This window comes from Muntiacus reevesi, chromosome 1 (assembly GCF_963930625.1).
Source record: "Muntiacus reevesi chromosome 1, mMunRee1.1, whole genome shotgun sequence".
NCBI lineage: Eukaryota > Metazoa > Chordata > Mammalia > Artiodactyla > Cervidae > Muntiacus > Muntiacus reevesi.
Genome location: NC_089249.1, coordinates 60,182,795 through 60,210,032, shown reverse-complemented (window position 1 = coordinate 60,210,032; position 27,238 = coordinate 60,182,795). Strand labels below are relative to the sequence as shown.

General features: G+C 58.9%; 1 protein-coding gene across 1 annotated transcript in view; it reads left to right on the top strand.

The window, feature by feature from the left end:
• The window catches only part of CELSR1 (cadherin EGF LAG seven-pass G-type receptor 1), a 145,468-nt gene that overhangs the window by 49,725 nt on the left and 68,505 nt on the right, over window positions 1-27,238 (top strand). Inside the window, exons 2-3 of the mRNA XM_065938721.1 lie at window positions 2,920-3,558; window positions 25,896-26,118. Coding sequence (XP_065794793.1) covers window positions 2,920-3,558; window positions 25,896-26,118 — 862 coding nt within the window. The remainder of the gene's footprint in view (window positions 1-2,919; window positions 3,559-25,895; window positions 26,119-27,238) is intronic.

The following is a 27,238-nucleotide window of genomic DNA, read 5'->3' as shown; positions in this document are numbered from 1 at the left end:
GAGAGGTGCCGCTGGAAGAGGGCTTTTTACCTCCCCCCTCCCTGCCCCCTCCCACCTCCCCCCGAATGTTTATCCAGCAGCCTCTGAGTGCCGGGGACTGCTGTAGAAGTAACAGGTGCAGCAGAAACAAGACCTGCAAGTTCTTGGTCCTCTCGACTTCACTGGGGGGAAAGATGGATGTGAGCAAATAAAGTCCGGCTGCGGCCGCTCCTGTGTGGGGATAAAAGTGGGGGTGTGGCAGAGCGTGAGTGGGGGGACGTGGGAGGCCCCTCTGATGGGGATCATGCCGCTGAGTCCCGGGTGGCCCGGCGGGCAGCCACCAGTGGCAAGGATGCCGTGTTCCAGACAGAAGATGCAGCGTGCAAGGGCCCTGGGGCAGGGGGCGTCTTTAAGCCAAGGGAGGGTGGCGAGCCTGGGCCACATAGGTCCATAAGATGGGGTACAAGGAGACTTCCTGATGGTCCCGTGGCTAAGACTCCATTCTTCTGATGCAGGGAGCCTGGGTTCGATCCCTGGTCAGGAACTAGACCCCGGATGCCACCACTAAAAGGTCCCGCATGCTACAATGAAGACTCGGTGCAGCCAAATAAATATCCAAAGAAAGATGGTGTCAGCAGCATGGGTTTCCTCCCGGGTGCCCCTGGCGGGAGTGGTGATGAGATCAAGGCTTTGGGACGACTGCAGTGGCCACAGTGTGGACCAGCGCTCCCTGCTGTCTGGGCGTGGCCGGTGTGTTTTGGGGGAGGGAGGATGGTGTCATCTCTGAGGCTTCCTGCCGCGATGAGCTTGCCATCTTCTGCCTTAGTCTCTTTTCCTTGTTACTTCTTCAGCTGCCGGCTCTCGGTCCGAGAGCCGCAGGCAGGGTCCCTGCGTCTGCCACCTGCTCTCTGTGCTCCCAGGAAGCCGGGGACAGAGCCGAGCCCCCACCTCGCCCACCTCTGGGATTTACACCAGCCCTGCGGGGTGGCCGCCCTCCCTACGCTGAGGTCATACAAGTGCTATGTCCTCTTTCAAATTTGGCCCTTCCAGAGAATTCCCAGGTTGTCCAGTGGTTAGGACTCCATGCTTCTGCTGCCGACAGCCTGGGTTCAGTCCCTGGTCAGGGAACTAAGATCCCAAAAGCAGAACTGCACGGCCAAAAAGGATAAAAAAAGTCAGCCTTTCCGGGTTATCATGAGGACCAGATGGAGCTGTCACAGAGCGCTCCGTGCCTGACCTACCAGGTGATGGGTGTTATTACTGCAGGAAGCCGGGGGCCCCCTCCACCAAGCCTGAGTTCTCAGGGGTGAGACCTGGCTTCCCAGGGTCTCAGCTTTTCTCACCTGTCAAGTGGGGTAATGCCGGCTTCTCTTAGACTCTGGGAATCTCAGGTTTGCACTCGAATGTGTTGTGACTTCTGCAGCGATTGCATTTCTCCACTGTCTGGACAGGTTTTGCCACTCAGGGTTACCCAAAAGCGGCTTCTGGCTCCTGGGTGTCTGAGGAAATCCGTCCCAGATGCAGAAGCTCCCATGCGTTGCCCGCCCGCCTGTCCTGCTGAGGGCTCCCGGCAAGTTGTGTGTGGTGGCGACTGTGCCGGGTCCAGAGGGACAAGGTGGCCTCCAGGGCTTGTGGCCTGACCGCGTCCTCTCGGGGGTGCTGAGGCTTCCCAGACTCAGGCCGGAAGGTGGCCCCTGGCCCCTGACTGTCTGGGGGCACAGCCAGCTCCAGCTCTGGGAGGGTGGGGCCTGCCGGGGGCTCAGAGCTTGCCCAAGTGCCCAGGGAACCGGGCGGGGGCGCTCACAGAGGGCATAGGCTGCACCCACGTTGGAGGACATCCGTCTGGGCTGCCGGGACACAGCCGAGCTGAGTCACAGGGATGAGAACTTGGCCAGGTGTTTCTCGGGCCCCAGAGCACGAGGTGTGGGGGGTGGACTGGAGCAGGTGAAGGTCCCTGAGCATTGCGGCTGCACCTCAGGGCGCCCTGGAGGTGACGGAGCCACCCTGTGGCCAGCGTGGCCAGAGCAAGTCCCTGGGGCGGCTGCTGGACAGCCCGTCTCGTTCTGGGCTCACACCCTGCGGTATTGCTCAGCCTGGTGACCCGAACACTCCACCGTTTCTGGCCGCCAAGTCCTGAGGACCTCCTCTCATGAGCTGGTCACTTGTGTTGGCTGAGAGGCCGTGTTCTCCTGTGTGTCTTCCTAAAGCAACACGTGGTGAGCTTCTCCTGGATGCTGGGCTTCCCCGGTGGCGCCCATAGTAAAGAACCCGCCTGCCAGTGCAGGAGACGTAAGAGACGTGGGTTCATTCCCTGGGGCGAGAAGATCCCCTAGAGGGGACCATGGCAACCTGCCCCAGTGTTCTTGCCTGGAGAATCCCTTGGACGGAGGAGCCTGGCGGGCTGCAGTCCACGGGGTCGCAAAGAGTCGGACTCAGCTGAAGCGACTGAGCATGCACGGCTGTTTAGATGAGCAGGACACAGCTCGGAGAGCAGCCGTCAGCATAGCAGAGGTCAAGGCGGGGACCATGCTGGACGCCATGGGCTCTGAGCTGGGCTGTGGGTGGGTGGACGGCTGGAGCAGGTGCAGAGGAGGGAGAACGGGGTCTCAGCGTGCCCCCCGCCCCCGTGTCTGGAGGAAAGCGTGTGAGGCTGGAGTCTCAGGCAGTGAGGACTGGGTTGTGTGCTGAACGTTGAGATGCCCTGATGACCTGGGGGCCGGGGGCGGGTTCCACCAGGGGCTTCTGAGCTTGATGGGCGTGATGGGAGCTGTGCTTTCAGAAGCCAGGTGTGGGGGGAGGGAAGCGGGCCCTGGGGTGCGGGGTCAAGGTCGTGGTCACGAGTGGGGAGGGGCCTGGGGCTTGGGGATGCTCTTCCCGCTGGTGCGGGGAGAGGGGACCGGGCAGGCGGGCTGCTGAATGAGCCCCCCTTGTGTCTCACAGACGGCATCCACAGCGTGGCGGCGCTCTGCACCCTGCGGGTCACGGTCATCACGGACGACATGCTGACCAACAGCATCACCGTGCGCCTGGAGGACATGTCGCAGGAGCGGTTCCTGTCGCCGCTGCTCTCCCGCTTCGTGGAGGGCGTGGCCGCCGTGCTGTCCACCACCAGGGACGCCGTCTTCGTCTTCAACATCCAGAACGACACGGACGTGAGCTCCAACATCCTGAACGTGACCTTCTCGGCCTTGCTGCCCGGCGGCGTCCGGGACAAGTTCTTCCCGTCGGAGGACCTGCAGGAGCAGATCTACCTGAACCGGACGCTGCTGACGGCCGTGTCCACGCAGCGCGTGCTGCCCTTCGACGACAACATCTGCCTGCGGGAGCCGTGCGAGAACTACATGAAGTGCGTGTCAGTGCTGAAGTTCGACAGCTCGGCGCCCTTCATCAGCTCGCCCACCGTGCTCTTCCGGCCCATCCACCCCGTCAACGGGCTGCGGTGCCGCTGCCCGCCCGGCTTCACCGGCGACTACTGTGAGACCGAGATCGACCTGTGCTACTCCAGCCCCTGCGGCGCCCACGGCCGCTGCCGCAGCCGCGAGGGCGGCTACACCTGCGAGTGTCAGGAGGACTTCACAGGTAGGGTGCCCCCACTTCTCCCCGGGAGGGCTCGGGGCGCGGGGAGGCCCCGGTCACCTGCGCGTCACACCACCCTTCCAGCCCACAGGTCAGCGTGCCCGACGGTTTCCTCCGTCCACTCCCCTCCTCGGGGACCCTGGGCCCCCCGGGTGTTGGCTCCGCTGCCTGATCACAGCTCCGGGGTCTCCACTGACCCTCGTGCCATTTAAACCACCCTCTTAAACGTCTGCCTGCGATGCGGGAGACATGGGTTCCATCCCTGGGTCGGAAAGATCCTCCCTGGAGAAGGAAATGGCAACCCACTCCGGTACTCTTGCCGGGAAAATCCCATGGACGGAGGAGCCTGGTGGGTACAGAGTCAGACACGAGTGAGTGACTTCACTTTCAGTTTTCACTTTCTTTGGAAGGACAGTAGGAGGAAGACTCTACAACCAGAGCCCACTGAGAATCTCCCGGATGAAATGACATGTGCTTCGTTTAAGTGGCTTAGATTTTTTTTTGATGTGGACCACTTTTAGTCTCTTTGAATTTGTTACAATACTGCTTCTGTTTTATGCTTTGCTTTTTTGGCCACATGGCACATAGGACCTTCGCTCCCCACCCCCCATCCCCCAGCCACACATCCCCTGCCTTGGAAGGCAGGGTCCTAACCACTGGACCACAAGGGAGGTCCCAAAGTGGCTTTGAATTTACAGTGGTTCATTCCTGATTTCGAGTTTAACTGATGCTAGTGAAACGGCGTAGGAACTTCCCTGGTGGTCCAGTGGGGAAGACTCGGAGCTCCCAGCGCTGGGAGCCGGGTTCCATCCCTGGTCAGGGAACTAGGTCCCACGTGCTGCAGTAGAGATCCAAGTAAATAAATATTTTAAGAAGTTAAAAAACAGCGTAACTGGGATAGAAATGGTGAGCCACTAATCATTTGGGTCTGGAAAGATGATGTTGGTTTCTTCATGCCTCATTGTCGCTATAGAAATGACATCGTCCCTGCCTCGAAGATACACTTCCCTTGAGACATCCTGATTTGTCATCAAAATCAGTCTTTCTAAAGGCAGCCGATGGTTGTTTTTAAAAACAAAAATCCCACCGAAAGCAATCCAGAAACACATGCTCTTGCTGTGGTCTCCAGCTGCCTGTCACGTAGAATCCAGTCGCACATTTGACAAACACGTGTTCTGTGGCAGATGGTGACCGTCTGCCTTTCTGGAGAGTTCTCTGAGGTTAGGTGGGACCTGAGTCAGCCCGGGGGAGGCTTTGAGAGTCTTCCGTGGACCGTGTCCTCAGTGGACGTGTTTGGTGTAAACAGTGGGGAAACCGTTTCTGAGCACGAGGGACGCGGCACGCCTGATGGAGCTTAGGCCGGGCCTTACAGTGTTAGCAGGTATTCCCGGAGCAGAAAGAGAGTGAACCTGGGGTGGGACACCGAGGGCGGTAGGCGGGCAGGCGGAGCTCTGCACCCGAAGAGGAGGGGCCACTGCTGGAGGAGGGGGTGTTTGGCAGCCTGGGGAGCTGGTGTGCGCCCTGGCTTGCTGCGTCTGAGCCCAGCCTGGTTATAATCCGCTGGCACCTCTGCGGCAAGAAAGGCTTGATTGCCCGCCGTGGCTCCCCTCAGCTGTCTGTGTCTGTCCATCCGTCACGTCTGGCTCTGCCCATCTCTTCCCCGTGGTCTCCCAGTCGTTAACCGTCAATTCCCGGCTGCCCTGGTGTCTAGTGATGAGCAGGGAAGGTAAAGGACACGCCTTAGTCGTCAGGGCTGTCGTGCCTGGAAGCCGTGCCACGCGGGTGGGGGCCCACCCCTTCCTCCCCCTCCCACTCCACAGCGTTGAGCTGGCATCTCGGCCTGTTCCAAAGTCCCGCCCAGTTGTGCCAGCCATGGTCAGCCCTCCGCACAATGGGGACGCGTTCCCCGCCTCCTCACCGAGCTGGGTGTCCCTGCCTCGCTCCCCACCACACGGCCTGGATGGGGAGCGTGTCCACAATGACTCCTGCTTCCAGCGGAGAAGCCGTGTCCCCGGGCCCCTGGGACAGAGCCTGCTGCCCTCCAGGGAGTCAGCAAGCGAGCAGTCACTCAGCGAGCGGTAGTTGGGTGCCTGCTGTGTGCCTGGCCGGTGCAGGCATCAGAGCTGTCCCTGCCCAGTGGTGTGGCCACCCAAGGTTGCCGTGCAATCGGCCATCTCCCGGTGGAGACACATGATGGTGGCCGCCATGTGGGGGACGCCCCAAGCTTCCCCAGACTCTGGCGGCTTCATCTTGAAGCTGGCCAGTGCGGGGGGTGGTCTGTCCTGGTTGAGCAGACCAGCGTCGCCTCATAGCTGCAGCCGCAGACCTGGGCCCCAGAAATGCCAGGTGTGAGCTTGGGGCCACGTCTGGGCAGGGTAAGCAGAGGCACTGGGGACCCGTGGACCCAGGATCCTCTCTACAGAGGCATCACCCTGTTGGGTGGGAAGGACTTCCAGACTTCTCAGGTTCTGTTTTCATCACCAGAGTCATTTCTAGAGAAATTACGCCCGGGAGTGACCCCGTGTGTCATCGCCGCTGAAAGGGTCTGATGGGCAGGGGCCTCATCTGAACGTCCTTGGTGCTGAGTTGCTGTACGCATTTCCCGCCGAGATAAGGCTGAGTCAGACTGATTACTCCTCCTCCGTCCCCCTTCCTCTATTTCTTCCTTTATCCCTTTGAAGCCCTGCTCTCTTGCTGGAGGTAATTGAGCCCATTTATTCCTGGTGAAAGCCACGCTGTCGTCACCAGCGTTTTATTACTGGCTCCCGGGTAAGCCGAGCTCGGGCCTGGCGGGTGGGAAGCTGGAAGGGGCCCAAGGCCGCTGGAGGACCCTGGCTTCCTGTGTTGCCGGACGGGAGATGAGCTGGGTGATGGAAGGTATCCGTTAATTTCAGGAAAAGCTCATGACTTTGATGCTGGAAAAATACCCCAACGGCTCCTCGGTGTTTCTTCTGTCCCTTTTGGCCTCAAGGAAGTTCCAAGGCCCCAGGAGCGAGGACTCCGTGTCCTTGTTGGAAGAAGGCATCTCTCCTTCTCACAGCTCTGCGTGGGGGCCTGGCTGGGGTCTGCGGGGGCCCCGCTCTGCAGAGGACGGGGGCAGAGGGCTGCAGGCGTCGAGGCTCAGCCTGGCGAGCTCGCACGCCGGTTTCCTTGGTTGCGGTCCCTGTCCGCTCCGGCCTGTGAAGAGCGTGGCTTTGACTTGGGTTTCGGTTAAACTCGCCACGCACGTGGCCCATGCCTCCCGCCTCCTCTCCTCCACACCTGCCGTCTCTCTGTCGTCGCTGCCCTCGGGGTCCAGCCGAGTGCTGCCTCTGCTCCGGGGAGGTTCTGAGACGTCCCCAGCTTCTTGGAACAGTGACTGTCGGGCTCCCTGGAAACTCCCTCTGTTTGCGCGTTGGTTGATCTGCTCTCATCTGGGGTGTGAGGCACGTATTTCCACGACCCTCAGGAGGGCGGCGACCTGCAAATGGTTCTTAGTGGGCCCTTCAGTGTGGTGACCCGTTCCAGATGGGTCTACCCAGTTACCCTGACTCTCCCAGCAGTTCCGTGACCCCAGTCTATAAATGGAGAGCCTGTGGTGCACGTGTCTCATCTAGAGGTTCTCTGCGGGGAGATTCTGCCCCCAGGGGACACGTGACAACATCCCAGGACGGTGTGATTGTCCTAGGGGCTTGGGGTGCCCGTGGCTGGAGGCCAGGCGTGCTCCCAGCATACTCTGGGGCATGGGGCACCTCCCACAGAGAATGGTCCTCCCTGGAGTGTTCCTGGTGGCGGCGACGGGCCCTGCCCTAGACCCGGGTGAGGCTGAGGCAGGATTTGAAGCTGGTGCTCTGGCTTCTGAGCTCAGGCTCTCTACCCTGTGGACCCCTCAAGGGCGGGACGGCCGGGTTCACCTGTTTACCGAGTCCTTTTTCTTGCTTCACTGACGTCACCACATCTGTTAAGAAGTGCCTTCTGCATGCAGGGCGCTAAGGATGAAGCCCGAAGGGTCGCGGAGCAGTGGCGGTGGGAGAATCATGTCGCATCCCCCTGTTCTCGAGGTCAGTTCAGTTCAGTCGCTCAGTTGTGTCCAATTCTTTGTGACCCCATGGACTGCAGCACGCCAGGCCTCCCTGTCCATCACCAACTCCCGGAGTTGACTCAAACTCATGTCCATTGGGTCGGTGATGCCATCCAACCATCTCATCCTCTGTCGTCACCTTCTCCTCCTGCTTTCAATCTTTCCCACCATCAGGGCCTTTACTAATGAGTCAGCTCTTCACATCAGGTGGCCAAAGTATTGGAGTGTCAACTTCAACATCAGTCCTTTCAATGAATATTCAGGACTGATCTCCTTTAGGATGGAATGGTTGAATCTCCTTGCACTCCAAGGGACTCTCAAAAGTTTTCTCCAACACAACAGTTTAAAAGCGTCAGGGGGAGGCAAACTCCTCCGACCCAGGAGGACCCGAGTCTGGGCTGGTCCAGGGCGAGCCTCGGGCTGTGATTCTGAGCCTGGGTCCTGTTGCCCCTTGGCGTGTCGTGTCCCTAATTAAACAGCCCGGTCGCTCCTCGCTGCTGTGGGGGAGACCGCGTCCACCCGGGCTCCGGTCCAGGAGGCCTGCCACAACCCTGTGAGGTGGGGACAGCCGTCACCCGGTTCAGAGCTCGGGGGGGGGCGGACGGACCTGGGGGTCTGTTTCCTGAGCACCGATCCACCCTGGCTTCTCACTTCAGCCTGTTCAGGGCTCACAGTGGGTGCCCCCGCCCAACCCCATGCTTCATGTTTAACCTGAAACCAAGCCTCCCGCCCCTGCCCCTGCCATCTGCTCTTCACGGGTGCCCGGGGCGGGGGCCCAGGTCACATGACCACTTGCGTTGGGTCCTGTCGGTGCGGAGCCTCAGCCTCCCCAGAGTGTCGGAGGCTGACCTCAGCCCAGCACCCTGCCCCTTGCTCGCCTTCTGGAAGCAAGCCCGGCTCCTCTCACCAGGGTGCTGGCCCTCGAGTTTGCGTTCCCTCTGGTCTTCCTGAATGCCAGCACCGCCCGTCCCTTCTGCGTCCAGCATCAGTGTCCATCAGCACGGTGCAGGCGTACAGTAGGCGTGTAATAAATGCCCGTGCAGGACGGTGGTGTCAGGGGTTAACGAGCCCGGTCTTCCTCCCGGGCCTGAAAAGACGTCCTGGGAGTCCAGGACTCCGTGCTGTGCTCAGAGCCACCTCTGCCACCCCCCGGGCGGGGCTCTCCTTCCATTGGCTCCGTCCCTTCCATCCTGCTGGTGGGTCCCCACATGGCCAGGTGCCCGCCTGACCCCAGCCCAGCACTGCCTGGGAAGCCCTGCCCCTTCCTCTCTCACATGCATCCCCTCGGGATGGGATGCAGCGGTGGTGACTTATGTCACGGCCACATCGGCCGGAGGGTAGGGGGTGCATTCCTGAGCAGGCGGCAGCCTTGATGTCAGCTGGGAAGGAGGGCTTTCCCGGGCTGCTCAGCCACCTGCATGTCGGGGACGAGGGGAGGGTCCTGTTTATCCCCGGGCCTCTGTGTTTAGACCCCGGGCCGCTCGTCTGGGTTCAGAGGGCTCAGCGAATAGCCCTGCTCTGTGCATGAAGCACCCGGCTCTCCCTGGGCTCCCGATGTCCACGCTGCTGGACCCTGTGTCGTCAAGGGTGCGCCCCAGCGGCTGTAGCCTGGATTGGGGATCAGAGGGTCAGGAGCCACTTAGGAGAGTCTCAGTGGTGCTGGGTTTGAGTTTTGAGCTAACTACCCCGGGGTGGGACGTCGCAGTTGTCCTGTGGGGGGCCCTTCTGGGACTCTGACTGTCCCTCAGAGTGACCTCCCCCAGACTGTCCCTCAGGGTGACCTGCCCCGAGTTGGGGACCTGGACTGTCCTCCAGGGTGACCTCCCCTGGGCTGGGGGCCTGGACTGTCCTCCAGGGTGACCTCCCCTGGGCTGGGGACTTGGACCGTCCTCCCCAGGGCCAGGGTATTTTGTGTAGGTTCAAGGCCAGAGAAACTTTTAATATAAAAATTGAATCACCTTTTCTGTTCTTGGGGAAAACACTGAAATCAATTGTGGTGCCTCTCTGATTCTGCTGTGAAAAATGACCCTTACCCCATTTCTGAGTTTTCTCTTGGCGTCTCTCATCGCCATAATGGTATCGCCGTGCTCCTGGGACACACTGACCCTGTGCCCTCCTATTAGACGGAAGAGGCTTCGTGATCTGAGCTGCGCTGTCCTCCTGCGGGCTGACGTTCACGGGACACAGAGAAATAAGTTTGCCGCACTTACTGACGTTTACTGGATTAAAGCTCCATTTGGAAGAGATCGCCGTCAAGTCGAATTTAGTCCTTAAACCCGAGAGTTAATTATCATTCGAAATGAAAATCATTACCCGGCCTATAATTAAAATCTCAAATAAAGCAGAGACAGAATCCTTTCTTAGGAAGATGTGCTTTCCAGACACTCAGGATTACTGCAGTTTTCTCTCTTTGTAGCATCTACAGCTTCCTGGTTGGGGATAGCCAGCATTTCTCGAGTGTGTTATCGTAAAGCTGGGGAATTATTGCACTTCTGGGAGACTTTGTTTTCCATTAAAATCATATACGAGGCATTGCCGTGAGGATGAATTTGGCCAGAGCGCTCCTTTTCTCTTCCATGGACTTCTTTTCCCCAAAGCGGGGACTTTCGGCACACAGCATTAGCGTCCCCTTTGCCGGTCAGGGTGTCCATGCACAGGCAGATGGTCTCTGGGGAGAAGGATGATCCTCAGGGTCCTGTTAGCGCTCCGGGCCTGCTGCCACAGGGCCACCCTCTGGGTGGTTTAAAGTAACAGAAATGTATTTCTTCTGGGGAGGCTGGAAGTCCAAAATCAAGGAGTTGGCGGGGACTTGCTCCGGGGGACAGTCCTTCTGCCGCTTCTTAGCTTCTGGTGGCCCAGGTGATCCTTGGCTTACTGCTCCATCTCTGTCTTCATTTGGCCTCCCCCCACCCCACCCTGGGGGCTCTGTCCCCATGTCCGGATTTCCCTCATCTTAAAAGGACACCAGTCATTGGACTGATGCTGAAGCTGAAGCTCCAGTACTCTGGCCACCTGATGTGAAGAGCTGACTCATTGGAAAAGACCCTGCTGCTGGGAAAGATTGAAGGCAGGAGAGAAGCGGGCAGCAGAGGATGAGACAGTTGGATGGCATCACTGACTCAATGGACATGAGTTTGAACAAGCTCTGGGAGTTGGTGATACGCAGGGAAGCCTGGCATGCTACGGTCCACAGGGTCGCAGAGTCGGACACGACTGAGTGACTAAACTGAATTGAACTGAGTCATGAGACCAGGGCCTCCACCAATCCAGTATAATCTCACTTTAACTTGATCATCCTCTGGAGAAGGAAATGGCAACCCACTCCGGTATTCTAGCCTGGGAAATCCCATGGACAGAGGAGCCTGGTGGGCTACAGTTCCTGGGGTCACAAAGAGGCAGACACGACCGAGCAATTAAATAACAACTTGATTCCATCTACAAGAACCTATTTGAAGACTGATTCCCGAGGACCAGGGATTAGGACTGAAACATAAGATCTGGGCCTCAGGGCTTCTGGGGGTCGGTGTGATGGCCACTTCTTGTCAGCCCGCTTGTCCAACAGCTGCTGGGCCAGAGGACCCTCAGACAGGCGTCTGTGGTCTAACTTTCTTTTTAGACACCTGAACACAAGCGTTCCCCACGTCCACCCCGCCAGCCTCTAGGTGGGTCGGTGAGCTGGGTGCAGGGCCTGAGCTGTTGAGTAACAGAGGTCGGTACTGAAGTGTCTGACCACAGTGAGCGAAGCGGGCTGAGGACGTGCCACGTGTGGGCGGGGCCTCCCTGGGCCGTCACGCCTGCTGCCCTGGGGGAGACGGGGCTCCTTGGCCGGGTCCTGCCAGGGTCTCCCCGCATCCGTGCAGGCTGGATCGGGTGTGCGTGCTTCTGCGGAAAGACCTGGAGGGCGGGCTCCACAGGAGTGAGGGCTGGGCTGGCCTGTGCCCCTTCCCGCAGCTCGCGTCCTGCAGCCGCTGTGATAAAGTCCCACGCACGAGGGGCTTAAACCACGGGGACTTACTCTCAGAGTTCCTGGGGGCTCCGGGGAGCCCCCTCCGGGTCCGGCTTCTGGGCGCTGCCTGCTCTGCGTGGCTGCTGACGCTTCCTCCCCTCACCCCTGCCTCTGCGTCTGTTGTCAATGCTTCCCCACTGACCCCCGACCCCCAGGACCCTGGTCATTACCTCGGGCCCCGGGGATCCAGCTGGCCTCCTGGTGTTGAGTCTCAGGGTCCCCAGCTAACCCACACCTGCCCAGTGCCTTTCACGGGCTCCAGCGGGCAGCGTGGGACCCTCTGGGGCTCCGTGTTCTCCCACCCGCGCCCGGACCCCCTGGTGCTCATTCGGTGCTTGTAGGGGGACGCGTACGTGAGGCCTTTGCTGTGGGCACCGACGTGGGGGGTAGGGGTCCCCCATGTTTCTCTGGAGGCACCACACGGACTGAGCGCCCCCCACGAGAGTTGCTGGGAGTCCAGTCTGAGCCCCTGACCCGAGAGCAGCCACCCTGGACGTCCCCACGGAGAGAGGTCTCTGCTCACACACCTGCCCGTCGCCCACACTGAGCCCTTCCCCTGGTGTGGACAGACTGACGTCTCCCCGGGCCAGGGGCTTGCGGGGCTGGGGTGATGGGGTGACTTCTCTGCTGCGGTCGCCGGGCGCAGCTGAGGAGGCCGTGTGTGTGAACCAGGGCGGCGCAGCTGTCCCGACTCCAATCGGCGACTGAAGAACGTAAGTTCTTGTCTCAGGACGTGGCTCTGTCCCCAGACACTGCCCCCCCACCCCCGGCATCACGCGGGAAGGGGAACCTGAGCCACCGGGGGCTCAACCGCTGCTCTGCGCCGTGATTAAGGTTTCAGTGAGCATTCCGGCCGAGTCTGGACACGTCGCTCTTCCAGAGTTGGCACGCTTTCCCTGCAAACTGATAAGGTGCTGGGCGCGCCCCTTTCCGGCTTGGCCGCCCCAGCTGTGGGTTTACTTTCCACCGACAGGTTCTTTCCCGTGGGCAGCAGGGACCCCCCAGCCCGGCCTCCAGGCCTCTCCCATCACCCCCACACAGCAGCCTGGGGCCAAGCCCCACACCTCCGTCTCCCCCAGGGCACGGGGTCTCTGCCACCCCTCCCGCACAAGCCCATCCTCTCTGCGAGACCTCCCAGGCCTGCCCGTGCCCCCGCCCTCAGCGATGCCCACGTCATTAGAACTGAACCGCAGGCCTGAGTCCGAGATGCTGTCCTGGGGTTGGTCCTCAGGGCCTTGCAGGACAGATTCCCTGGCCACAGGCTGGCCATCCCTGGGGCTCCAAAGCGGGGACCTCTGGTCTCTGGAGAGAGGCCTGCAGAGGCTCAGGAGGGCATGAGGGGCGCCCTGGGCAGCCCTACCGTCTGCCCACAGAGCAGCATGCGCCTGCCCCCCAGCAGGCCCCAGGGGACGCTGGCGGGGGCCAGTCTGCCCGGGGTGGGACCCTCCGCCCGGCTCTGCCTCACCCCGGGCCCCCAGTCTCCTGAGCCACATCCCTGGCTGCGGAGGACCCTGCCTTTGCTGTCGGGGGCGAGGAAGCACCTTCGTGGGGAGCCAGGATGGGGATCTGTGTGCTCAGGCCCTGGGGGTCAGCTCAGCGGCCCCGCCCCTGGTCTCCAGGTGCACCTTGCCTCGGGCCCTGCATGTTCACTTGGCGCCTCCTGGGTCCTTAGCGGCCGCCCGCTGGGCACCACGAGGGCCTGGGAGACACGGGGCACTTTCTCTTCCGCGGCCCTGGGTCTGCTGAAGTTTCTGGAGATGCTGGAAGGTGTCGGGAGCGCTGCTTTCTCCTGGGACTGTGCCCAGGAGGAGACTTCTGCTGAGTCAGGCTGGCCTCCATGGTGTGTTTAGGATTCGTAGTGGTTTCCTGTGGCAGCAGGAATTGAAGACCACAGACGGGGCGGCCCAACCCAGCAGGAATTCATCCCTTCACGGATCCGGAAGCCAGAATGCTGAGCTCGGGCTGTGGGCGGGGCCGCCTCCCTCTGCACGCGCAGGGGGCCCGGGGCGGGTCCTTTTGCCTCTTCCAGCCGTGGTGGGCTCGGGCCCCCCGGACTTGTGGCCACAGCGGCCTCTGCCCCATCCTCATGTGGTCTGCAAACCCCAGCTGCTCCTCTTTCATGATTGCAGTGGGTCCTTCCGGGTAACACGGAGGCCTCATCTCACGATGCTTATTTTAATCACATCTTGCGCCACATGACGTGATATTCACTCGTCTGCCATGTGGGGTGATGTTCACAGGTGCCAGGGATCAGGACGTGGACACATCTCTCAGGAGCCACTGTTTAGCTGACCTCAGAGTTGGCTATTTTCTGTCCTCCCCACCCTCCAGAGGATATCACGGGGTAGGGAGACCACCCGCTTTCTGAACGGAGGGGTCCCCAAGTGTGGCTGCGTGCCAGGCTGGGCCGTCCCCGCACCAGGAGCTTTGGAAAGCACAGTGACTTTTCAGGTTCTCCGGGTTCCAGCCCCTGGGGTGTGTAGGTGACTCTTGACTCACAGCCAGGAGCTGTGGATGAGCTGGAATTGGTTTTCTTTGCTGCTGGAATGCATTTTTTAATTTATATTTTAAAAAATGGGTGTGCCGGGGTTCTGGGAATTTGCTTCAAAGACAGTAGTGAAGTCAGCCCAAGGCCCAGCCCGGGACAGGCCTGCAGTGGCCTGGGCTTCCTGCTCCCCTCCCGTTGGTGGAGGGGGACAGGTGTCTGGCCCCTGGGAGGCCTTTCCTGGCTGCCTTACCCCCTGGGGGCGGAGGGAAGGAGGTGAGACAGTCCAGCAGCCTTGACACTGAGAGGGGGAGGGGAGAGGCTGAAAGGGAGCTGGGGGCGGAGAGCAGGGCTTCAGGGGGCGAGGGGTGGACAGCGGGCACCTCCGGTGTCAGGAAGCCGGTTCTTAGCAGGTGTCACATTTCAGCCCCGCGTGCCAGGGGCTCAGAGCTTCCCTGAATCAACTCCTCTCACCTGCTCCCTGGCCTCCTAGGGACTTGGATAGTTCTGGGGCCAGAAACAGAGCTCCCGCCTGCAGGGTGGAGTGGGTTTCCAGCCGGGGAAACTGAGGCAGTGGTCAGGAGCCTGCTCGGGACCCCTCTGTCCACCACAGCGGCCTGCGTGGGCTGGCTGGGAGGGGTTGCGGGGCCCTGGGTAGGAGGAAGGGAATGGATGGGCCAATTTTCTCAGGGTTTAACCTTTTCAGGGCCCTGTCGTTGTCTCTGCTCCCGCTGCTGAAGCTGCCCGCGTGAGCGGGGCGGGTGGATCCCCGCCCAGGGGTCTGGTTCTTCTAGTTCACAGCCCTGAGCTGCTGCTTAGGACCAGGAGGCAGTTTTCTCTTTATGGAAAAGCTGGCGTCCTCAAGCCTCTACTCGCCCTTCCCCTCCTGGGGCCCGTCCTGGCCTCCTTCAGGGCCCCGGGGGTTTGGCCTGGCTACACCACCCCTCCTGCCGGCCCCAGCCCCTCACCTCCCCTCCCCCTGCCGGAGCAGCCCCGGGCCCTTCTGAAGCGCCTCTTGGCGGGACCATGTTCACATCAGCATCTCCTGGTTCCCGTCCTGCCCCTCGGCTCCCAGACCTGCCGTGACGGCCACACACACGTGCACACACCCCACATCACATATACATGCCACACACACATTACATACACGCATACACCATATACACACACACACATCACGTAATACACACAGATCACATAATTTGCACACACACCCACATCACATATACACACCACGCACAGACACTTTACACATATATGCCACACGTGTCATATATACATGCCACACAAGTTACATACACACATGTACACACCACATATACACACACGCATATCACATAATAGACACATCACATAATACACACACACATGAACACTCCCAACATCACATATACATGCCACACACACATTACACACACACATGCGCACACCACATATACACATGCACATCACATAATACACACACATGCACACGCCCCACATCATATATACACACCACACACACATCACATACACACACGTGCACACCACATATACACACATGCACACACATTACATACACACGCGCGCACACCACATATACACATACGCACATCACATAATAGACACAGACCACATAACATGCTCACATATGCACATGCACCCACATCACATGCACATGCCACACACAGACACATTACACATACATGCCACACACGTTACATATACATACCACACACATCATGTATACGCACATCACATAATAGACACACAGAGATCACATAACACACACACACATTACATATACACACTCACACTACATATACACACATATGCATCACATAATAAACATCACATAATACACACATACATGCCACACATCATATATACACGCCCCACATCACATATACACGCCACACACACATTACATACATACACACACATCACATAATAGTCACAGATCACATAATACACGCACATGTGCACACAGCCACATCACATATACATGTCACACACAGACACATTACACATACAGGCTACACACATCATATATACACACCCCACATTGCATACACATGCCACACACACATTACATACACACCCATGCATACCACATATACACACATGCACATCACATAATAGTCACAGATCACATAATACACACACATGCACACACACCCACATCACATATACACGCCACACACAGACACATTACATACACATGCCACGCACATCACATACACACACGTCATATAATAGACTCAGATCACATAACACACACACATCACATATACACACGTCATATAATAGACTCAGATCACATAATACACACACATCACATATACACATCTACATCAGATAATACACACACGTGCACACACACCCACATCACGAATTCACGCAAAGAGTTGGCCACGACGGAGCATGCCCACACTGGCAAACCCCCTGCGGGTCTGTTTCCCGCCTGTGAAATGGGGGCGTGTAGGAGTTCCCACGCCAGAGGCTGTGAGGCTGCCCGGCGCCCCGTCACGCTGAGCTCTCAGGGCACGAGCCCATGTAAGCTCGGTGCCCCTGGGGCTGCTCTGAAGGACGTAAGGGCCTCCAGCCTGGGGTCTGTGGGCACTTCAGGCTGGGGTCCCCGGGCAAGCAGTGCCCCTCACCCCCCAGCCCCACGCCTGGGCAGGACAGGCATCCGGTGATGGGGACGTGCGTGAGGCCACGGCAGCCGGAGGGGCCTCAGCTTTTGCGGCTAAGACTGCCCCTGTAGGGGCGGGGGTCCCTCCCAGTGGTCCCACATGTGCCCTTGCCGCCGTGAGCAGGAGGCCGGGCCCCGGGCCCTGTGGGCAGGGGTTGCGCTGCTGCGAGCAGCATGGAGCACGGATGTGGGTCTGCTCGGGTGAGCCTGCTCCTGGCTGTGGGGCGAGGCTGGCGGTCATGGTGGGCGGAGGCGCACGGGGGGCTGCCCCAGGGTTTGAGTGACCTGGAGCAAGCGCTTGAGCCCACGCAGGGCCCTGGGATGCTTGGAACAAGTTTGGAAGTCCAAATTTACTTTAAATGAGAATTCCTAGAAGAGGAATACCAAAGTTAAATCTTGATAAGCAAGCGTAATTGAAAATGTAACTGTACTATTTTATTACAGTAAAATAGTGTTTCTTGTAATATATATATATATAAAGTTAAAGATAGAGGGCTCACTGAATTTGGTCCAAGTTATTTGCCTGAAGTAAAATGATTTTTAGAATCACAAACCATCACAGCACATCTCTTCCCAACTCTGAGTTCCGTGGTGCCAAGCTGGCTGTGATGGGTGTACGTCCACCATGGAAATCCGGGCTTGCCCCTGAGGGCTGGCCATCGGGATCCGCCAGGTCACCACTGCGTAGAGGATACAGTTAAGGAAACATGTAAGTGGATTCCCAGTGGTTTGAACAAATTAGCGGGAACGTCTGCCTTGGGAAGTACCCTGTTCAGGTGCCCACAGGGCCCTGGGGTTGGCCTGGGTCTCGCCCCTGGAACCCAGGGGTGAGAGCCTTTACAGGGAGCCCCGTTCGTCTGAGACCGGCAGGCTCAGGGTTCTCACTGCCTTCTTTATTTTAAGAAAGTCATGTTTATCTGTAGAATTAATTCTTCATTCATGACATCAACATCTTTCCAACATTATTTGAATCAAACATGTGCATTTTGCAAGTTTTATAATTCTGTATGAGTAGTTGTAATCGGCTTGCACGTGGCAAAGTCCTGGCATTTTATGACTTCATCTCACAGGCGTTCGGCCAGTACCTGCTCCGTGCTGGGCGTTTGCCAGGCACCCTCTGTGTGCTGGGCATTCTCAAACTCGACCCTCGGACAGTCGGTCCCCCCGCCACCCAGAGCCCGGGGAGCCAGAGGCTGAGGGGCAGTCATGCAATGGGTGTCACCCTGGGGCTGGAATGGAGAATTCTGGGCCCATCAGAGTCTGACCTGGGCGCCCTGGCCCTGCCCAGGTGGGTGAAGCCTGCAGAGGGGTGGTGGGTGCCTGAAGTGGGGCTGCGTCTGGGCACCAGAGAGTCATCCTCAGAGACCAGAGTGTACGTGGCAGGCCAGAGAAGGCCGTGTCCGCGGGGTGATCCTGATAGCAGTGAGTGTGTCCGGGAGTGCCAGGCCAGAGAAGGCCGTGTCCACGGGGCGATCCTGATGGCAGTGAGCGTGTGTGAGTGTGTCTGGGGGATGCCAGGCCCAGAGAAGGCCGTGTCCGCGGGTGATCCTGATGGCAGTGAGCGTGTGTGAGTGTGTCTGGGGGATGCCAGGCCCAGAGAAGGCCATGTCCGCGGGTGATCCTGATGGCAGTGAGCGTGTGCAGCCGCCCTTCAAGGAGGGAGACCGTGCACCCGGCCTGGGAGGTGGGGAGTTGGTGTCAACTGGGCAGGTGTGTGCTGCGGTCCCGAGGCGGAGGGTCTCTGTGGAGCAGCAGGGCTGACAGGAAGCCAGGCGGGCGTTCTGAAAAGCTCCCCCGGGTGTTCTGTGGGGAGCAGGTAGATCTGTGAGGCGCTGAGCCGCTGGGGGGCCAGGGGTGGTCGCGGTGGTTGTGCAGACTGGGCTGGTTTAGACTCGGGTGTGACCGACCGTGGAGGCGAGTGACTCGGCCCCTGGGGGTGACTCGGGCCCTGGGGGGTAACTCGGGCCCTGGGGGTTGACTCGGCCCCTGGGGGTGACTCGGGCCCGGGGGGTGACTCGGGCCCTGGGGGTGACTCGGGCCCGGGGGGTGACTCGGGCCCTGGGGGGTGACTCGGGCCCGGGGGGTGACTCGGGCCCTGGGGGGTGACTCGGCCCCTGGGGGTGCACTGCGGGGCCAAGGGAGGAGGCGCGGGTAGCTCCGGGCTCTTGGCCCCCCTCCTCTGTGGTGGCCGCGGGACCTGGAGAATGGAATTGGTTTGGGGAGACAGGTCTGAGGCCTGGGTTTGTGGGGGCGAGGATGGGAGGAGGGGATAGGGGAGTGTGGGCCCAGAGAAGGGGCCTGAGGCATGACTGTGGAGCTGGGGAGCTGGCCCCTTGCTGGCCGGCTGGGAAGGGCGGGGAGAGTGTCCCTGAGGCAGGGAGGCCAGAGCCGGTGATCACCGGGTCCCTGAGACACCAGGATCGCGGCCCTGCAGGCTCGGGTGCGGCCCCGAGGCCAGCGTTTACTGGGAGAGCAGTTTTACGGTGGACGCAGAGGCCGCTAAGGGGCCGGATAGTGTCCTCCCAGGTTCACGTCCGGAACCTCAGAATGTTGGAAGCAGCGTGTCTCCAGATATAATCTGTAAGGCTCCCAGTGATTGGTAACATCGTCCCGGACTCAGGGTCCACCCAAACCCAGTGATTGGATCCTTTCTCTTACAAGGACGGGGAGACGAGACCCAGGGAAGATCGCCATGTGACCACAGAGGCAGAGATGAGGGATGAGGAGGCCACAACCCTGGGAACACGGGTGGGGGTGCCTGACAGCTGGGGAAGGCAGGAAGGAGCCCCCCCGGAGCCTGCAGAGGGGGCAGCCCTGCTGACATCCCCAGATCTACGAGAGAATTCACTTCTGTTCCTCTTAAGCCCTCAGCTTTGCTGTACCTGTCTTAGCAGACCCAGGAAACAAATACGACTACCTGAGAGAAAAGAAAAACCTTTTGTGCTTAAAACAAATAATTTCACGGCGACTGAGCTTTATTTGCAGTTGATTTAAAGTTGTATGGTGGGTTAAGCAGAGGAACGGAGGAACCCCGCACGTCAGCACGCCCTTTCGGCGGCACGGCGGGGCCCTGCGGCAGCACGCGTCCTGCTGGGCCGTCCTCCGTCCCCGGGCCCGCCTGAGGGCCCAGGCTTCCCGGCGGCCGCTGGAAAACCGCCCGTGAGCAGGAGTACGGCGGGCAGAGTCGAATGCAGGTCTCAGAATGAATGGAGGGCGCGCTGGCTCTCTCTGAGCAGGGCCGCCCTTCTCTGGGCCCAAGCAGCTGGGGCACTATACTGGGCGTCGCGGGAGCCCCTGGGTCTTGGCTGGAGGTGGAGGGGTCCAGACGTCCCGTCGGCTCGAGGGCAGAGCCCGTGAGCGGCTGTGGCCTTGGTGGGGACGGGGCCGCGCTCGCCTCCCGGTGACATTGACCGCGCCGTGGCTGCGCCCAGCCGGGCTCCGGAGGCCGGCGCGGGGCGGGCGCCGTGGGGAGGGCCGGGCCAGGCCCCTTTGTTTGCCGTCACGGCCTAGGGAGTGCGGCCCGCCCCGGCCCCTCACCGCGGCTTTATTACTTCAGAACACTCCGTGCCTGGCCCTCGAGCCGCCAAGCTGGGACTTGGAGAGCAAACACTCCCAGACGTCACATGGATTTTAAAAGGAGAGATTAGAGAATTTGAAGTGAACGAAGAACAAATACACTTTCGGCTCAGCATTTATGATTAATGAATAGAATTTAAGAAGGCTGCGAGCCGCCCACCTGGGAAGGGGCCAGGAGCAGGGCTTAGTGTGAGAGTGTGTGAGGGTGTGAGTGTGGGTGCGCGTGTGTGCGTGTGTGGCTGAGGGCGGGTGTGAGTGCGTTTATGCGTGTGAATGCTTGTGAATACATGAGCGTGTGCGTGACGGTGCGAGCATGTCAGCAGCGTGTGACTGGGTGTGAGTGTGGGCACGCGTGTGTGCATGTATGTATGTGTGTGGCTGAGGGCGGGTGTGAGGGCGTGAATGCATTCATGGGTGTGAATGCGTGTGAATACGTGAGCATGTGTGAGACAGTGCGAGTGTGTCAGCAGCGTGTGACTTGGTGTGAGTGAGGGCGCAGGGGTGTGTGTGTATGTGTGTGCATGTGTGGCTGAGGGCGAGTGTGAGGGTGTGAGTGCGTTTATGCGTGTGAATGCTTGTGAATACATGAGCGTGTGCGTGATGGTGCGAGTGTGTCAGCAGCGTATGACTGGGTGTGAGTGTGGGCGCGCGTGTGTGCATGTGTGTGCGTGTGTGGCTGAGGGCGGGTGTGAGTGCGTTTATGCGTGTGAATGCTTGTGAATACGTGAGCGTGTGTGTGACGGTGTGAGCATGTCAGCAGCATGTGACTGGATGTGAGTGTGGGCACGTGTGTGTGCATGTATGTATGTGTGTGACTGAGGGGTGTGAGGGTGTGAATGTGTTTATGAGTGTGAATGTGTATGAATACGTGAGCGTGTGTGTGATGGTGTGAGTGTGTCAGCAGCGTGTGACTTGGTGTGTGTGAGGGCGCAGGGGTGTGTGTGTATGTGTGTGCGTGTGTGCCTGAGGGCGGGTGTGAGGGTGTGAATGCGTTCATGGGTGTGAATGCGTGTGAATACATGAGCATGTGTGAGACAGTGTGAGTGTGTCAGCAGCGTGTGACTGGGTGTGAGTGAGGGCGCAGGGGTGTGTGTGTGTATGTGTGTACGTGTGTGGCTGGTGTCCATGGCGGGCGGGGTGGGGCGCCCTGGTGACCTGGGAATGAGCGGGGAGACCAGCGGGTCTGCCCCGATGCTGGAGCCCAGAGTGGAGTGTCCGGCCGGGTGGGTGGGTGGGCCTCTCCCTTCTGAGCATCACGTGAAACCTCTGCTCACAAGTCGTTCGGGGGCTGCTGCCTGCTGGGGGAGAGTGGGTGGGTGTCCTGAGTGGGCCTCTGGCCTCTCCCTTCCCTGCCTGGTGGGGAGGAAGGGGATGGGAAAAAAATCCCGCCTGACCCTGCCAGGCACTGGCCTGGTGGCCCTTGTGGGGTTATGAAATTCAGTGAGAGTTCAGCGATTGAAACTCTCCTCCCTGTGTTTGAGGATCAAGGCTGGGTCACTTTCACTTAGCAATTTGTGTGTTCTCAGCTGTCGCAACCTGGGGAGGAAGAAACTCGGGAGAAAGAGAGGAAATTCAGATTTCCCTGGTGCCCTGCTTGTTTCCAAAGATCGTCATGCTAATTACAGATCAGTTTCACCCACTCCTCAAAAATAAGCTCCTGTGAAACGTTCCCTCTTGGGTGACAGATAGGCGTTTTCTTACACCCGTCAATAACTGAGCTCTTGAAAATCAGCTCTGTCGGAGGTCGGCCTCCCTGAGAAACAGACCCCGAGGCTCGAGATCCGCCTTCTCGGGAGCCACGCCTGGGCAGGGGCAGGGACTGGGGGCACACGGGGCTACCCAGAGGAGAGGCTGGGCCTCAGCAGTGCGGCCACAGTGGCCTCTGTGACCCCACGTCTCAGCTCTGGCGATGTGGTGCAGAGGAGGCTGCCCTGGGCCACGGGGCTGGGCTTCCCCATCTCCCCGCTGAGTTGTCGCTGGCTGTGAGCTGCCCCAGCGGGGGCCATGCAGCTGTGGGTGAGGGGCTTCGGGGGGATGGTCTGAGTTCAGGGTCTCAGCTGTGAGTGGTCGTCACCCAGCACTCTAGAACCTCTGTCCTGGCGGGGCACATGGGGTACGCATAGCACCCACTCTCCACTATATCCAAGAATTAATGATCGGGACTTCCCTCGGGGTCCAGTGGTTAAGAATCCATCTTGCAATTCAGGGAGTGCAGGTTCAATCTCTGGCTGGGGAACTAAGATCCTCATGCTACAGAGCAGCTCAGCCCATGCGCCGGAACTAGAAAGTCCGTGCGTGGCGAGAAAGATCCTGAATTAACACAACGAATATCATGTCTGCAACCAAGACCCGCCGCCGCCAAATTTTAAAAAGCTGATGATAAATTTTAATATCACTATCCAGTTTGTTCACATTCCCAATAGACTCATATGTGACTGCTAGGTCTGAATTGCGTCCAACCCCCCACCCCCCAAATTCACAGGTTGCAGCCCTAACCCCCAGTAGGACTGTAGCTGGAGGTGGGGCCTGCAGGGAAGTGGTTCATGTAAATGGTAAGGGTGGGCCCCCATCCAACAGGGTTAGTGTCCTCTGAAGAAGAGACGTACTTTGACCACCTCATGCAAAGAGCTGACTCACTGGAAAAGACCCTGATGCTGGGAAGGATTGAGGGCAGGAGGAGAGGGGACGACAGAGGATGAGATGGTTGGATGGCATCACTGACTCAATGGACATGAGTTTGGGCAAACTCTGGGAGTTGGTGATGGACAGGGAGGCCCTGATCTCCCTGGGACTTCCAGCCTCTAGGACCGTGAGAAATACATTTCCATTGTTTAAGCCCCTGGCCTAAGGTATTTTGTGACGGAGGCCTGAGCAGACTGAGACAGTCGGGAATGTACTCACATGGTTCAGTGTTGAAGAGGTACAGAAGGGCATCCAGGGACACCCATGTCTGAGGGCCCTGGTGACTTCAGTTCCAGGGTGACGCAGCGCGTCACTTGAACGCACGCCCGTCCGTGGACCAACGGTCCTGATGCTGGAGGCCACCGTTGCTCTGAGTGGAATATTTCTTCATACCCGAGAGCTCTAGCATCACAAAGGAAACATTGACCAATGTGACCATATCCAGATATAACACTTTTGTTGCTGTCGTTGAGTAGCTGATCAGTCATAGCTGACTGTCTGACCCCATGGACCGTAGCCCTCCAGGTTCCTCTGTCCATGGGATTTCCCAGGCAAGAATACTGGAGTGCGTTTCCATTTCTTCCTCCAGGGAATCTTCCCAACCCAAGGTTCAAACCCATGTCTCCTGCACTGCCAGGCTTTATATTTAGATTTTTTATATCTATATTATAAATATAAAATTTTATGTTTATATATTTATATTCTTTACCACTGAGCTACCAGGGAAGCCCTATAATATTTTTATGTGTCCACAAATACATAAATAAGTTGAAAGTTAAACTTAAGCCAGGAGGGAGTTGTCACAGAAATGGCAGAGCATAGTTAATTTCTGAAATTCACGAGGAGCTTGTATACAAAATAAAACAAGACCAACCATCTGATTGAAAAATGAACACAGGACTCATCGGGCGGTTCGGAGAAAGGAAAAGTATGTTGCCAGTAAAATTCGGGCAGATGTTGAACCTCAGCAAAAATTAATGCAAATAAAACACCTTGGAGGTTCATTTGTCAGAAATATAAAATATTTTACAGATTGATCAGCAGCCTCGTGTTGGTGAGGATGTATGAGTTTGTGCATCCTTTTGTGGAGGGCAGGTTGGAAATACTTATCAAGTGTGTACCTTGATTCTCCACTTCCAGAAATTTTCTCTAGAGAGATATTCTTAAAACACACCAAGGACGTGTATCAAAAAGTTATCTGCAGGGGCTTCCTTGGTAGCTCAGTGGTGAAGAGTCCGCCAACCGAGGCAGGAGTCACGGGTTTGATCCCTGATCTGGGAGGCTCCCACGTGCTGTGGAATGACGGGCCGGTACACCACGGCTCCCGAGCCTGTGCTCCAGGGCCTAAGCTCTGTAACAAGAGAAGCCACTGAAGTGAGAAGCCTGGGGACCACAGCTGGAGAAAGCCCTTGCGGCAGCGAAGACCCAGCGCAGCCAGAGACAAATAAACTAATTAATTTATAAAGTGATCTGCAGTAGAAGCAAGCTGTAAGCAGCCCACCTGTCCATCAGCGTAGAAGGAGAAACATCAGTGATTTAGATTCTGATGGGGTCCGCTAATGGAATACGGTGAAGCCTCTGGGAGCAAAGAGGAGAAGCTCTGAGTGCCCACAGGGAGGGTCTCCACGGTACCCCTGGCCCTGAGCCCACATGCGGGCGGCAGGGCACCCCGCTCTCCTGTCTCCTCCAGGCCTCACTGTTTACACGGCGATTGTGTGTGTGTGTGTGAATATAATACTTTTATTTTAAACTGTTCATTGAGGGACTTCCCTGGTGGTCCTGTGGTTAGGTTTCCATGCCTCCACTGCAGGGGGCGTGGGTTCGATCCCTGGTTGAGGAACTAAGATCCCACATCCTAAGTGGCAGGGCCAAAAAAATTTTTTTTAAATGTGTTCATTTAAAACTCAGTAACTGGTGAAAATACGGGTGGGAGCTGGGGAATTTCTGATTGTCGGAAGCTCCTGTTGGTCTGCGGGTCTGTGAGGGGCTAGCGATGTCCACCCCATGACAGGCAGGCCCAGGCCGTGTTCCAGGGTGTGAGGGTCACGCAGCCAGGCCCCCGCGGCGGCCTCGCCACTGATGGGCAGCCTGGGTCTGGCGTGCCTCTGGGGCAGAGGCGGTCAGCATGGACTCCCTGGTCAATGGAAGCTTCCAGAATCCCCCTGCCATGGGGTGGGGGCCAGTTAGGCCATGGGGAGGATGGTGGAGCACAGCTGGGGGCAGACTTGATTCCAGGATCGGAGCCTAGCATTGCCCGGGGGGCCGTGAGTCTGCGTGGGAACCGATGGGCTGGGGGCGCTCTGAATGACCCCGCCTGCTCCCCGGCCTCCGACGAGCCCCGGGTGCCCGGTTGTCGTGCGGGCGTGGGCGTGGGGAGGGCACGGGGCCCTCTCAGCATCCTCACTCCTTCTAGGTGGGGCTCTTGGAAGAGCGCTGGGCTTAGTTGGGGGTTCAGGACAGGGTGGGGTCCGAGAGCCACTCATGGCTGCACATACCCCTGTCCCCCCCCAAGGGCTGGGACCCTGGAGGCCCGAGACAGGGACAAGGTTGGAGTGGCTCAGCCACCTGGTGCATTCAGCGGGGAGGCCCCCAGGGTGCTAACCACCCCTTGGACGGCCCACCGGGCGCTGGGTGCCCTCACGCCGGCAGGAACACCACGTGTCTGATCACAGCTCAGCTCCAGGGCGGTTCCCAGAGGCCCCAGGTGCCCCCGGGTTTGGGTTTAGCAGCTGGTTCTGCAGTAGCGTTTGCGGCCTGGGCAGGGGAGGGGCCCTCCACTCCCCCCTCCTCCTCTCCCCCCAGGACCCTCCCCCCCAGGCTGCCGTGTGACCCCCTCTCTCCCGCTCCGTCCCCCCAGGTGAGCACTGCGAGGTGAACGCGCGCTCCGGCCGCTGTGCCCACGGCGTGTGCAAGAACGGGGGCACCTGCGTGAACCTGCTCATCGGCGGCTTCCACTGCGTGTGCCCCCCCGGCGAGTTCGAGAGGCCCTATTGCGAGGTGACCGCCCGGAGCTTCCCGCCGCAGTCCTTCGTCACCTTCCGGGGCCTGAGGCAGCGCTTCCACTTCACCGTGGCCCTCGCGTGAGTTCCCGCGCCCCCGCGCCGCTGCCTGTGCTGGAGGTTGGGGGGTGGTCTCGGGTCTCAGAGCCGCCCTCCGTTCACGGTCACCCTGGCCGGCGCTGCCTGCAGGACCCCAGGCAAATAGAGGATGTGGCTCCTGATTCAAGGGCTTCCCCTGTGGCTCAGCTGGTAAAGAATCCGCCTGCAATGCAGGAGACCTGGGTTCGATCCCTGGGTTGGGAAGGTCCCCTGGAGAAGGCTCCCCACTCTAGTATTCTGGCCTGGAGAATTCCATGGGCTGTATAGTCGTGGGGTCACAAAGAGTCGGACACGACTGAGCGACTTTCACTTTCACTTCACTTTCCCCTGATTAGAAAGTGAGATGTTTCCAGTTGCCAACAGCAGAGCGTTAATGAGCTTGGGGCCCGGTTTCCCAGCTCCCATGCCTGTGAAGCCAGCCCGGACGCCCTGGTGCTGCCCGCCTGCCACCACGTGGGCACTTCTGCCATCCACGTGCCCAGAAATAGGGGGAAAGGGTTTAGGACTCAGACTCGGCGTAGGCTTCTGTGGGGCCACGGGCGAGCCGGGAAACCGCGGGTGGGCGGCCTCACCCCTTTCAGCCCTGGTCCCTTGATCCATGACGCCGTCCAGGCTGACTGTGCACTCGGGCCGTTCTTTTGTTTTTGCATTTCTTTCTCCAAGAGAATTTAGATTTAACTTAATTTTTTAAGATCTGTCATTTCTACTGTAAAGATTTTTCTCAAGTTCAACTTAGTAGAATAAGGTGTGTTTTGTGTTTGGTGAGTGTTTGGGGAAGCAGTCTTTGGGGACACAGTCTTATGGGAAAGCACCATCCGTGTCCCCCAGAACCAGATGCCTGCTCTGAGCTGCCCTTTGGAGCTCGGGGCCTCTCGGGGCAGGATGGGGCAGCTCCCCTCCCGGGGGTCCCGCCCCACCCGGGGAAGTCCTCTCCTGTTTCCCCCGCCCCCGTTGCACTCAGGTCCTCTGAGTCCCTCACCGCTGTGTCTCCCTGTCTGGCCGCTCTCCCAGTTTCCAGCATCTCGGTCTGGGCCACCGTCCCCCCCTGCCCGCCCCGGGTGACGGCTGTGATGTCCTCGACTCTCAGCCTGCGCCAGGGGGA